The sequence below is a fragment of the Mobula birostris genome, chromosome 2 (genome assembly GCF_030028105.1).
Source record: "Mobula birostris isolate sMobBir1 chromosome 2, sMobBir1.hap1, whole genome shotgun sequence".
In the NCBI taxonomy this organism is placed as follows: domain Eukaryota; kingdom Metazoa; phylum Chordata; class Chondrichthyes; order Myliobatiformes; family Myliobatidae; genus Mobula; species Mobula birostris.
Genome location: NC_092371.1, coordinates 31607267 through 31620575, shown reverse-complemented (window position 1 = coordinate 31620575; position 13309 = coordinate 31607267). Strand labels below are relative to the sequence as shown.

Below are 13309 nucleotides of genomic sequence, written 5' to 3'. Positions count from 1 at the left end.
TTTTCCAGTCATCTGGTACAATGCCAGAATCTATCAATTCTTGAAAGATCATCGTTAATGCTTCTGCAATCTCTCCAGTTACTTCCTTCAAAACCCAAGGGTGCATTCCATCAGGTCCAGGAGATTTATCCACCCTCAGACCATTAAGCTTCCTGAGCACCTTCTCAGTCGTAATTTTTACTGTACATTCTTCACTTCCCTGACACTCTTGAATGTCCGGTATACTGCAGATATCTTCCACTGTGTCTTCCCCAATGGGTTCAACAACGTTGTTCTAAAAAGCCACCTCTTAGACATTCTACAGATTCTCTCTTTTGAGGTCCAGTACTGACCTGGTTTTCCCAATCCACTTTCATGTTGAAATCCCCAATGATTATCATGGCATTGCCTTTCTGACATGTCTTTTCTATCTCCTGCTGTAATTTGTAATCCACATCCCAGCTGCTGTTTGGAGGCCTGCATACAACTGCCATCAGGGTCCTTTTACCCTTGCCATTTCTTAACTCAATGCATAGAGACTCCACGCCTTCCGATTCTATGTTACCTCTTTCTAATGATTATCATAAACTCCAAGGAACAAGTCTACTGCTGTGTGATTGAGTCAGTTTACCTTAATCATTGTGGTTTTTGTTTCATTATTTTGCAATTCAGACTTCCGAAATTGGAATGACACATAACTCTGGTGAAAGTGGTCAGCGTTTCGAAATTTGGTTCAGAAGACAGAAATCTCAAGATACGTATGTCTTGCATGCTCCAACTGCAGAAGTGAAACAGGCATGGATAGATGACTTAGAGAAGATATTATGGAACCAAGCACTGAGGAATAGGGGTCAGTAAATCAACACAAATTAACAGCTAGTGTGAAAAATGCCATGAAGTTTTTAATGATCTTGTCCTCAAGCTCAAGTTCTCCGTACTTACATTAATTTCGTTCAAAAGGTTGTACGTTTTTGTTTCTCTAACAACGAATGTAATTAATGCATTTTGTCATCGTGGTATAGAACATAACATGCATGCTTTGTGTATTAGCGATAGTAAGGTGTCTGAAGAGAAATAGCAGAAGAGAAAATCTATTTATATGGTGAATAGATAATTTAATCCCTTGCTAAAATGTGCAACCTCTTTGCTGTTACCACTGCTAAATTACTTTCAAAGGAGCATGGATTGCAAATTTGCGGTCACAGTAGCCATCTCAATGGTAGTAACCTTTGTATACTCGAGCGTTCAATGCATTTTTATTAAATCAAGCTTGTTCTCATCGTTTGGAGGCAAAGAATCAATACACTGCTCTGCATCTAGCCAGTTTGTGTTATGATAAGGCAACACCATTGTAAATGTCTTTTACAGTGAGCACCTAATTGTCTTTATGGTAACAAGGTGATCAATTATCCTAACAATACATTGAGTTCTCGTAATAATCAAGTGCATTTAGCCATTTAATTCTCTGAAAAAAAGATGCAAAATTAACCCTTCAATCTCATGAAATGGATCTCATAGCCTATTGTCCATCTGCCCAGTCTTAATTTTCCATAACCCTGTTTCAGTCCCCAAACTAATCCCACTGCCTCACTCTCTCCTGACAGCCCTGTATCAGTTTCCACCTTAATATTTAATTCAATCTCTTTATCCAATCTTCATATTTTCACCCCTAGTTTAGGGACTGCCGTGGGGCTGTGGAATGAGACTGGGACAGTGGGATAGTTTGGGTACCGATACAGGCTCTGTGGAGTGAGTAGGGCTGTGGGATTAGTTTGGGGACTGGGGAGAGAGCAGAGCTGTGAAATTTGTTTGGGGACTGACACTGGGACTGTGGGGAGTGAGCGGGGCAGTGGGATTATTTTGAAGACTGACACATGGCTGTTGGGGAGAGAGTGGAGGAGTGGAATTAGTTTGGAGACTGACACAGGGCTATGAGATTAGATTGGGGACTGAGATAAGGCTCTAGGAAGAGGCTCTAGGGGTGTGGATTTAGTTTGGGGACTGACACGGTGTCTGTGGAGAGTGAGCGGGGCAGTGAGATTATTTTGAAGACTGACACAGGGCTGTGAGGAGAGAGTGGGACAGTGGGATTAGTTTGGGTACTGAGAGGAGGATCTGGGATGAGAGAAGGACTGTGGAATTAGTTTGGGGACTGACAAAAAACTGTGGGGAGAGAGCAGGATTAGGGGATTAGTCTGGGGACTGGCGCAGGGCTGTGGGGAAAGAGCAGGGTTAGGGGATTAGTTTCAGGACTGACGCAGGGCTGTGGGGAGAGAGCAGGGTTAGGGGATTATTTTGGGGACTGACGCAGGGCTGCGGGGAGAGAGCAGGGTTAGGGGATTATTTTGAGGACTGACTCAGGGCTGTGGGGAGAGAGCTGGGTTAGGGGATTAGTTTGGGGATTGACGCAGGGCTGTGGGGAGACAGTAGGGTTAGGGGATTAGTTTGGGGACTGACAAAAAACCGTGGGAGAGAGCAGGATTAGGGGATTAGTTTGGGGACTGACGCAGGGCTGTGGAGAGAGAGCAGGGTTAGGGGATTATTTTGGGTACTGACGCAGGGCTGTGGGGAGAGAGCAGGTTTAGGGGATTATTTTGGGAACTGACCCAGGGCTGTGGGGAGAGCAGGGTTAGGGGATTAGTTTGAGGACTGAAGCAGGGATATGGGGAGTGAGTGGGCATTGGGATTATTTTGAAGGCTGACACAGTGCTTTGGGGAGAGAGTGGGGTTTGGGGATTAGTTTGGGGACTGATGAAGGGCTGTAAAGGGATGTTATACCTGATAACCGACATCAGTTTGACTATCTTGGCCCTGAGCTTTGCAATTCCCCCAGAGATGAACTGTTCTCCATCTCTACACAACAAAATTTATCCCTACAGCAGTGTTATTACATGTGTCTGATTATGGGGCCACGGTAGTATAGCAGTTAGCACAACGCTATAGCAGCTGGACATCAGTGTGTTGAGTTCAGTCCTGGTGTCCTCTGTAAGGAGTCGGTACGTCCTCCTGGTGGAATGAGTGGGTTTTCTCGGGCTGCTCTGGTTTTCTCCCACAGCCCAAGGAAGTACCAGTCAGTAGATGAATTGGTCATTGTAAATTGTCCCATGATTATGTTAGTATTGAATCGGAGGTTGTCGGGGGTCGCTGGCGGCACGGCTCAAAGGGCCTGGGGGGCCTATTCAGAATCAGAATCAGGTTTATTATCACCGGCGTGTGTCGTGAAATTTGTTAACTTAGCAGCACCAGTCCAATGCAATATATAATATAGAAGAAGAAAATAATAAATAAGTAAATCAATTACAGTATACGTATATTGAATAGATTAAAAATGTGCAAAAACAGAAATACTGTATATTAAGAAAGTGAGGTAGTGTCCAAGCGTTCAATGTCCATTTTGGAATGGGATGGCAGAAGGGAAGAAGCCGTTCCTGAATCACTGAGTGTGTGTCTTCAGGCTTCTGTACCTCCTACCTGATGGTAACAGTGAGAACAGGGCATGCCCTGGGTGCTGGAGGTCCTTCATAATGGATGCAGCCTTTCTGCGCTATGTCTCTAAATAAATAAATAGATTTCTTGAAGTTAATTTATTTGGTAATCCTCCAGTAGTTTATGTTCTTCTTCCAATCGTAAAGGAATTATGGAAAGGCAAAGTGTTGCTGTGATATAGACTGGAATGTCCTTCGAGTAGCCCCACTGTTAACTCTGTTTGGAAGAAATAAACACTGGAAATACTTACTTAGCAGATCAGGCATTAACTGTAAGGGGAGAAAGAGCTCTATAACAACCTACCGATGCTCACCACTAAAATCGAGGCGAGAAGACTACAACTAGCGGGGCACTGTCTTCACCACCCCGAGCTACCTGCCAGTCATCATATGGGAGCCCAAGCACGGGAGGCTGAACCTTGGGCACCCTCCCAAGACTATGGTCAACACGCTCCTAGAAGACAGCGGCACGGCTAATGTAGATGAACTGAACACACCGATGAGGGAGAGGGAGAAGTGGAGAGTCCGTCATCGTGCCCGACGCTGGCCCCCTAGGCCTGAGTCAACGTAGTAATAGTAGTAGCAGAAAGAGATTCAGTACCTTTCAACAGAACCTATGGACTCACTTCTAACAAATCTACAACTTATGAGCTCACCTAGTACTTTATTTATTTTATTTGGACAGGTAGTCTACTTTTGCACATTGGTTGTTCGTCAATCTTTGTGTGTAGCTTTTCATCAATTCTGTTGTATTTCTTTGTTCTACTGCATGATTGACTGCAAGAAAATAAATCTCAAGGTAGTATATGGTGACATATATGTACTTTGATAATTAATTTACTTCGAGCTTTGATCAGAATCGGAAAAGTTATAAATGAAACGTGTTTTACTTTGCCGAGAAGGGGGAGGTGTGGCGGAGATAGAGGAAATGAGGGTTACAGGGGCGTACTGACAGAGACGGGGTGACACATCTGGTAGTGGTAATTGCTGAGGGAGGGTGGCAATTGTACATCTGCCTGAAGGTGGTGTACATAGAAATGTGGATGGAAACAGGGGTGGGGGGGGTACGAATATACAGCGTGCTGGGACTGTGAGGCACCAAACACAACAATTGCTGGAAATCTGAAATAAAAGGGACTACTGGATCAGGCAGCATCCAGTGAACTAGGAATGTTAGTTAGCTGTAACTGGTCAGATTCAGAAAGCCAACCTTTCCAATTCACCAATGAAATTTATTGTTGAGTACCAGAGGCTGACACCTGTCAAGCAAGAAAAGAAAATGATGTTCTTTGAGTTGACATTGGACCTTATCAGTGAAAGGGACCAAAGGTATAGAGATCAGAGTGGCAACTAACTGCAAGGTCAGAATTACACACCCTCTCCCATGTATGATTTCAGATTTTCAGATTTAGGATCAGGTTTAATACCACAGGCATATGTCATGAAATTGTTGTTATGTAGCAGCAGTACATTGCAATACATAATGATAAAAACTGTAAATTACAGTAGAAACATAGAAACATAGAAAAACTATAGCACAAAACAGGCCCTTCAGCCCACAAAGCTGTGCCAAACATGTCCTTACCTTAGAACTACCTAGGCTTACCCATAGCCATCTATTTTTCTAAGCTCCATGTATCCACCCAGGAGTCTCTTAAAAGACCCTATTGTTTCCGCCTCCACCACTGCCACTGGCAGCCCATTCCACGCACTCACTACTCTGCATAAAAAACTTACCCCTGATATCTCCTCTGTATCTACTTCCAAGAACTTTAAAACTATGCCCTCTCGTGCTAGCCATTTCAGCCTTGGGAAAAAGCCTCTGACTATCCACACGATCAGTGCCTCTCATTATCTTGTACACCTCTATCAGGCCACCTCTCATCCTCCGTTGCTCCAAGGAGAAAAGGCCGAGTTCACTCCACCTATTCTCATAATGCATGCTCCCCAATCCAGGAAACATTCTTGTAAATCTCCTCTGCACCCTCTCTATGGTTTCCATGTTCTTCCTGTAGTGAGGCGACCAGAATTGAGGACAGTATTCCAAGTTGGGTCTGAACAGGGTCCCATATAGCTGCAACATTACCTCTCGGCTCTTAAACTCACGATTGATGAAGGCTAATGCACCGTATGCCTTCTTAACCATAGAGTAAACCTGCGTAGCAGCTTTGAGTGTCCTATGGACTCGGACCCCAAGATCCCTCTGATCCTCCACACTGTCAAGAGTCTTTCCATTAATGCTATATTCTGCCATCATATTTGACCTACCAAAATGAACCATCTCACACTTATCTGGGTTGAACTCCATCTGCCACTTCTCAGCTCAGTTTTGCATCCTATCAATGTCCCGTTGTAACCTCTGAGAGCCCTTCACACTATCCACAACACCCCCAACCTTTGTGTCATCAGCAAATTTACTAACCCATTCCTCCACTTCCTCATCCAGGACATTTATAAAAATCCCAGAACAGATCCCTGAGGCACACCACTGGTCACCGGCCTCCATGCAGAATATGCCCAGTCTACAACCACTCTTTGCCTTCTGCGGGCAAGCCAGAAAGAAGTATGTATAAAGAAAGTTAAGTAAGTTGTGTAAAAAGAGGAGAAAAGGTAGTGAGGTAGTGTCATGTGTTCAATGTCCATTCAAAAATCTGCTGGCAGAGGGGAAAAAGCTATTCCTGAGTCATTGTGTGTGTGCCTTCAGGCTCCTGTACCTCCTCCCTGATGGTAGCAATGAATCAAAATCAGAATCAGGTTTAGTAAGCCATATGTCATGAAATTCGTTAAATTTGCAGCAGCAGTACAATGCAGTACACGATAAATGTATAAAAAACAGTAATTATGTATCTTAAATGAAGTTAAAATAAGTTGTGCAAAAGCAGAAATTTAAAAAAAAGTAATGAAGTAGCGTGCAATGTCCGTTTAGAAATCGGATGGTAGAGGGGAAGGAGAGGTTCCTGAATTGCTGAGTGTTTGCCTTCAGGCTCCTGTACCTCCTTCCTCTTGGTAACAGTGAGAAGAGAGCATGTCCTGGGTGGTGGGGGTACTTAATAATGGATGTTGCCTTCCTGAGGCACCACTCCTTGAAGATACTACAGAGGGTAGTACCCACGATGGAGCTGACTAACTTTACAACTTTCTGTAACTTACTTCAATCATGCGCAGTAGTCCTCACATACCAGGTAGTGATGCAGCCAGTCAGAATGCTCTCCATGGTACATCTGTAAAAGTTTTTGAGTGTTTTAGTTGACAAATCAAATCTCCTCAATCTCTTAATGAAATAGCTTTTGTCTTGATTTCTTCACAGCTGCATCAATATGTTGTGAACAGGTTAAGTCTTTAGAGATATTGACAGGAACTTGAAATTGCTTACTCTCTTCACTTCTGATCCCTCTATGAGGATTGGTTTGTGTTCTCTCTTCTTGCCCTTTTTGAAGTCCACAATCAGCTCTTTGGTCTTACTGATGTTGACCAAAGGTTGTTGCTACGTTACCACTCAACTAGCTAGTATAACTCACTCCTGTACGGCCTCTCATCACCATCTGAGATTCTGTCACCAATGGTTATATGTTCAGCAAACCTATAGATGAAATTTGAGTTGTACTTAGCCACACAGTCGTGGGTGCAGAGAGAGTAGAGCAGTGGGCTAAGTATACATCCCTGTGGTGTACCAGTGTTGAGTGTCAGCAAGATGGAAACGTTATTTCCAATCCGCACAGATTGTGGTCTTCTGATTAGGAAGTTGAGTTTCCAGTTGCAAAGGGAGGTACAGAGCCCCAGGTTCTGTAGTTTTCTGATCAAGGCTGTTGTGATGATGGTGTTAAACGCTGAGCTGTTGTCAATAACAGCATCCTGACATAGGTATTTGTATTGTCCAGGTGATCCAAGGTCACGTGGAGAGCCTTAGAGATCGCATCTGCTGTAGGCCTATTGAGGCAATAGGCATATTACAGGGGTCCATGTCCTTCCTGAGACATGATTTGATACTAGCCATGACCTGAGTATGTCTTGGGTGATGGGGGTCCTTAATGATGGATGCCACCTTTTTGTGGCATCTCTCCTTGAAGATATCCTGGATGCTGGGGAGACAAGTGCCCATGATGGAGTTAAATGAGTTTACAACTTTCTGCAGCTTATTTTGATCCTGTGCAGTGCCCCCCCCCCAACCAGATGGTGATGCAGCCAATTAGAATGCTCTCTATGCTCCATCTGTAGAAATTTGCGAGTGTCTTTGGTGACTTACTAAATCTGCTCAAACTCCTGATGAAATACACAGTTGCTGCTGTTGTGCCTTCATTGTCACCGCATCAATATATTGGGCCCAGGATAGATCTTCAGAGATGTTGACACCCAGGAACTTAAAATTGCTTACCACTTCTGATCCCTCGATTTTATTAAATGCTGAGCTGTAGTCAATAAATAGCAACCAGATGTAATTAGTATTGTCTAGGTGATCCAAGGCCATGTGAAGAATCAATGAGATCACATCTGCTGTAGACTTATTGGCTGATAGGCAAATTACAGTAGGTTCAGGACCTTGCTAGGCTGGAGTTGTTTCCAGCTATAACCAACATCTCAAAGCACTTCATCACCATAGATGTAAATGCTACTGAACAATAGCCATTAAGGCAGTGATTGTGTTTTCCATATCGCTCAGTTCCTGCACCTTTTCTCTGTCTCCTGTTCTCATTTATCTCCCGCTGTTTATTCCTCCTTAGACTTATGAGTTGCCATAAACAAAGGTTATCTGCCTCATTCTTTCCCCACCCCACCACAAGCCAGCATCACATCTTTCATCACATAGTCCTGCTTAGCTCTGTCTGCCAATGTGACCAGGCAGGTCCTATAGTCTTAATGCTTAAATGGTACTAATTGGAGAATGGAAAATATTTTGCTTCTGTCTGCTAATATTGGTTGGAGATTAACATGGTTGCTTTATGTTCACTAACATTTTCATTTCTCAAGAAATATTTCCACCTGCTACTCGAGTCACTGGTCATTGAAGCCGTTGGTGACAACCTGAATTTCTTCATTGAAGTACCTGGTTTTATATTACAACAAGAAGGAACTTGCCATCTTGTGTAATTCCTAGAGTCCCCACTAACTGGCATGAATTGTGTTGCTATTTACAATCAACTCAACATTACCCAAAAGTTTGGAAATTGTTCCTCACTTTTGTTTAAGCTTCTTGTTTGAACTAAATGCAAAACAGCCCCTGTCAATATTGAAATTCCTTCTTTAGAACTCCAGACGCAGGAGAGGGTGTTTATGGGCATTGGCAGTAAGCCATTTATGGACATCAAACCTAGCGAAGCTGCCATCAGTGACAGATCGGTTGGCTGCACCACAAAAGGGAAAGGTATGAGCTTAACCAGACGAGGGGCTGGATTCCACAGCATGTCAGAGATGTGTTCTGTGCCATGGAGGCTGAGTTCAAAACCTTCTCTCCATCAACTTTGAGTAGAAGGAGTTTTGGTCATCTTGTAAAAATCTAAAGGAACAACTTCAGTTAAACACTAATCAGCACCAATCTCACAATCACCTTCAAGGGCACAAGAAGTAAATACTGAGTAATTGAAACATCAGAGATTTAACTATCCCATTCCATTCTGGCTTTAACCTAGGTATTAAACAATTCGGATATTGAGACAAGTTTGATCAGCTAACCTGTTAATATGATTTGACAATTGCTAGGGATATGATAGAAAACTATCGTATTCTTTGCTGTTTATTCATTGTGAAAATAACTGCAGTTTCTTAAATTATAAAGGCACCCAATTTCATTCATAATGGAGGGACTACAGCATTTTGATGCTGTGAAATCTCAGAGTATTTTGATGCGATAGCTCAATGGCAAACTTTTCTTTGACAAAGTATCTTCTGTACTCTAAGTACAAGTCATCGATGCATGTGTTTATAAAAGTGAAAGCTGTTTTGATGATTATTTCATTTTTAATTTTTCTTTGTTATTCTGCAATGCTAGAAAAAAAGGACTTGTGATCCAGAGGGAAAAGAGACTGTATGTTCTCTGTGTTTACATGAAATGTAATATACGTTGATATCCAGCTTCTACATGCGTTGAAGCAGTTAATTCCAGCCTGGACCAATATCCTACGTGTGCGTGCTAAATGATTTTGGAAAATCAGATTCTAGGCTGCAACTACAAAGAACACAAAGGACATGGGGTTTTGGGACAAAGCTTACTCAGGCTGGTCCCAAAGCTCCAAAAGACCACAACTCTTCCTCCTATTCCATTTCTCCATGTATGCATCCATCCTGCTATTCCATTTTTACTAAAGTAGTAATTTTCTCTGAATACTGCACAGCCTTTAGAACTTACAACATAGAGCAGTACAGCACAGGAATTGGCCCTTTGGCTCATGATGTTGTACCGAGCTAATTAAATTAATTGTCAAGTACCAAACTAATCCCTTCTGCCTACCAACGGTCCATACTCCTCCATTTCCTGCACATTTGTGTGCTTAACTAAGAGCCTCTTGAACATCTCCACTGTATCTGCCTTCACCACCACACCAGGCAGTGCATTCCAGGCACCTACCACTCTCTGTGTAAAATAAGATCTTGCCTGAAGGAAATTTAGGAAGTTGTAGTTCCTCCTGGATAACAATCTATCATATGTTTCAGACTTCCTGCTGAGCAGATGTTCTCATAGGCAATTTTGACTAACTGTCAAGGCAAATTAGTAAGTATCTTAATTAAGTTTAGGGTCAAAGCAAAGCAGAAGCTGGCCATATGTCTTGGAACCGTAGCGCCTAATGTTAAAATGGTATTTTGCCTAACTGCATCATTTTCTCAGAGTCTGTTCAGAGCTTGTATTCCCTCGTATGCTGAACAGAAGGTACAACACATTGATCGAATCTGAGAAGGTAAATTTGTGTTGATCAAAATGGTTTTTCACTTTCACCCTGCTAATGACGTTAGTTATGTCTGTTACAGAGCAGACCAAGAGACCAAATTCCATAGGATCAAACGGCAGTGCCTCCTCCTCAGGAAGCCACTCTTCTTCATCGTCTTCTGGCATCGGCTCCCTGAATATGCCCAGTTACTCCTCTTCACCTTCAACTTCCAGAAGCAATACTGGAATCAACAACGGCTTGTACAACACACCGGCGGGCGTGGAAGAAGATGACCTGGGGAATGACTCCAGTGGGAGACCTTTTACGAGTGAGTGACAAGATCTGTATAAGTGAACCAAGGCTTCAATGACATTGAAGGAATCTTCAAAAGGACAGATAGAACCATAGAGTTATACAGAAAGGAAACAGGCCCATCAGTGCTCACTGACCATCAAATACCCATTGGCACCAATCCTACACTCACTCCATTCACCGTTCATGGCCTAAAACAGTCCTTCCAGCTGAGGCAGCACTTTGCATGTGAATCCATTAGTGTCAATCGTTATATGTGGTGTTCCCGCTATAGCCTCCTCTATATCAGTAAGACCCAGCTAGACTGGAGGACCGCTTCATCCAGCACCTTTGTACTGTCCACAGCAACATCTAGAATCTCTCAGTGACCAGCTATTTCAGTTCCTATTCCCATTCCCATATTGACATGTTCATGGCCTCCTTTGCTGTCACGTTGAAGCCTGAAACAGACTGGATAAGCGACGCCTCATATTCTGTCTTGGTATTCTCCTGCATGATGGTTTCCACATCAATTTCTCTAAGTTCCAGTAACCACTCTCCTCTGTGCTCCCTCTCTTTTGTTTTTCCTTATCCCTCCAGCCCCTTTACCACTTCTCTTTCCCCTTTTCCACCCTCATGGCCTTCCTGCTTCTGTTTCTCACCTCCTTTCCTTTATCCCTTGTTGTACTGTTCTCTCCTTTCAGATTCCTTCTTCAGCCTCCATGACCTGGGTTCAGTCCTGACTTCCTGATATCTATCACCTCCGAGCTTCAAATACCATTCCTACTTTCTCCATCCCCCACTAGCTACCTCCCGCCCCCTCACCTGGATCACTCATCAGCTGTTGGTCATCCCCCAACCCCACCCTTTTAATCCTGCTTCTGCCCCTTTCATTCCAGTCCTGATGAAGGGTCTCAGCCCAACACATTGACAATTTGTTCCGCTCCATAGATGCTGCCTGACCTGCTGACTTCCACCACCATTTTGTATGGGTTGCTCCTAATTTCAATCTAGTCATCCTCAACTCCCTCAGATTCTGCCATTCACCATCACACTAGGGGCATTTTACAGTGGTTCATTAGAGGATCGAAGGTGGTGAGGGTTAATAACTCAACTTCCTTGGCGTTATTATAACTCAGGATCTGTCTTGGGACCAGCACGTCAGTGACATCACAAAGAAGGCACAGTGCCTCTAGTTTCATAGAGGTCTGAGTAGATCTGGCATGTCACGTAAAACTTTGACAAACCTCTACAGATGTACCGTGCAGAGTACCCTAGCTGGCCTCATCACAGGCTATTGTGGAAACGCCAGTGCCCAGGAATGGAGTAGTCAACGGAAAGTGGTGGATAGAACCCAGTCCATCACAGGAAATCTCTCCCCACCATTGAGCATATTTACATGAAATGCTACCATAGGAACGCAGAATCAAGGACAGCCACCAGGCTATGCTCTCTTCTCACTACTACCATCGACTAGGAGGCACAGGAGCCCTAGGTCTCACACACCAGTTTCAGGAACAGTTATTACCCTTCAACCATCAGTCTCCTGAATCTGTGCGGATAACTTCACTCCCAACTCTGAACTGCTTCCACAACAGACTCCACAACTCATGTTATCAATGTTGTTTAGTTTTTACTTGAACAATTTATCTTCTTTTGCACATTGATTGTTTGTCAGTCTTTGTTTATGTACATACATTTTTCAAAAACACTAATGTATTTATTTATTTTCCATTAAATGCCTGCAAGAAAACAAATCTCAAGTTAGTATATGTAGTTTGATAATAAATTTACATTGACTTTGACTTTGACAACTTATCAAAACAATTCTCGCATCTCTGGACTGTGAGAGGGTTCTGAAGCAGCTGGGGGATGGCCATACCTCATACAGGGAGCACCAGAGGTCAAGACTGAACCCAGGTCATGGAGGCTCAAAGGCAACAGCTCTGACCCATGTTGACCCATGTTGGGTGGAACACTGAAAGAGACCAAGGTACCGTGCTGATGGAACAAAAAGCTTCATCTCTGATACATAATGTGATTTGATGGCCATTGTCACTAGGACGTGGAGAATAAGGGAGCTCAAAATTCAAAGTAAATTGATTATCAAAGAACGTATATGTTACCATATATTACCCTGACATTCAGGCATTCACAGCAGAATAAAGAAATACAATAGAGTCGAAGACACACGACACACAAAGACTGACAAAAAACCAATGTGCAAAAGAAGACAAATTGTGCAAATGCAAAGAAAAAAAACATATAATAAACAAACAAGCAAACAAACAAATAAATAATACAGAAAACATGAGTTGTAGAGTCTATAGGTTGTGGAATTAGTTCAGTGGTGAGGTGAGTGAAGTTATCCATACTGGTTCAGGAATCTGGATGGTTGAAAGGTAGTGACTTCTCCTGAACCTGGTGGTGTGGGACCTAAGGCTCCTGTACCACCTTCCTGATGGTAGTACCCAGAAGTGAGCATGGCCTGGTTGGTGGGGGTCCCTGATAATGGACGCTGCTTGCTTGTGGTAGCGCGCCTTGTGGATGTTCTCAATGGTGGGGAGGGCTTTTCCTGGAAGTAGGCTGGGCTGCACTTCTTGTCGGGTTTTCCATTCTTGGGCATTGCTGTGATGCAACCAGTCAGAATAGTCTATACTGTGCATCTATAAAAAATTGCCAAAGTTTTAGTTGACA

The 13309-nt window shown here is 43.3% G+C and overlaps 1 protein-coding gene across 2 annotated transcripts in view; it reads left to right on the top strand.

Annotated features, from left to right (window-relative positions):
* LOC140185840 (pleckstrin homology domain-containing family G member 4B-like) overlaps positions 1-13309 on the top strand; it is a 211770-nt gene that overhangs the window by 179970 nt on the left and 18491 nt on the right. Inside the window, exons 19-20 of one of the 2 annotated variants that reach the window (XM_072239619.1) lie at positions 652-829; positions 10422-10649. In XM_072239619.1, the coding sequence (XP_072095720.1) occupies positions 652-829; positions 10422-10649 (406 nt within the window). The remainder of the gene's footprint in view (positions 1-651; positions 830-10421; positions 10650-13309) is intronic. The other variant, XM_072239629.1, reaches the window with a different exon arrangement.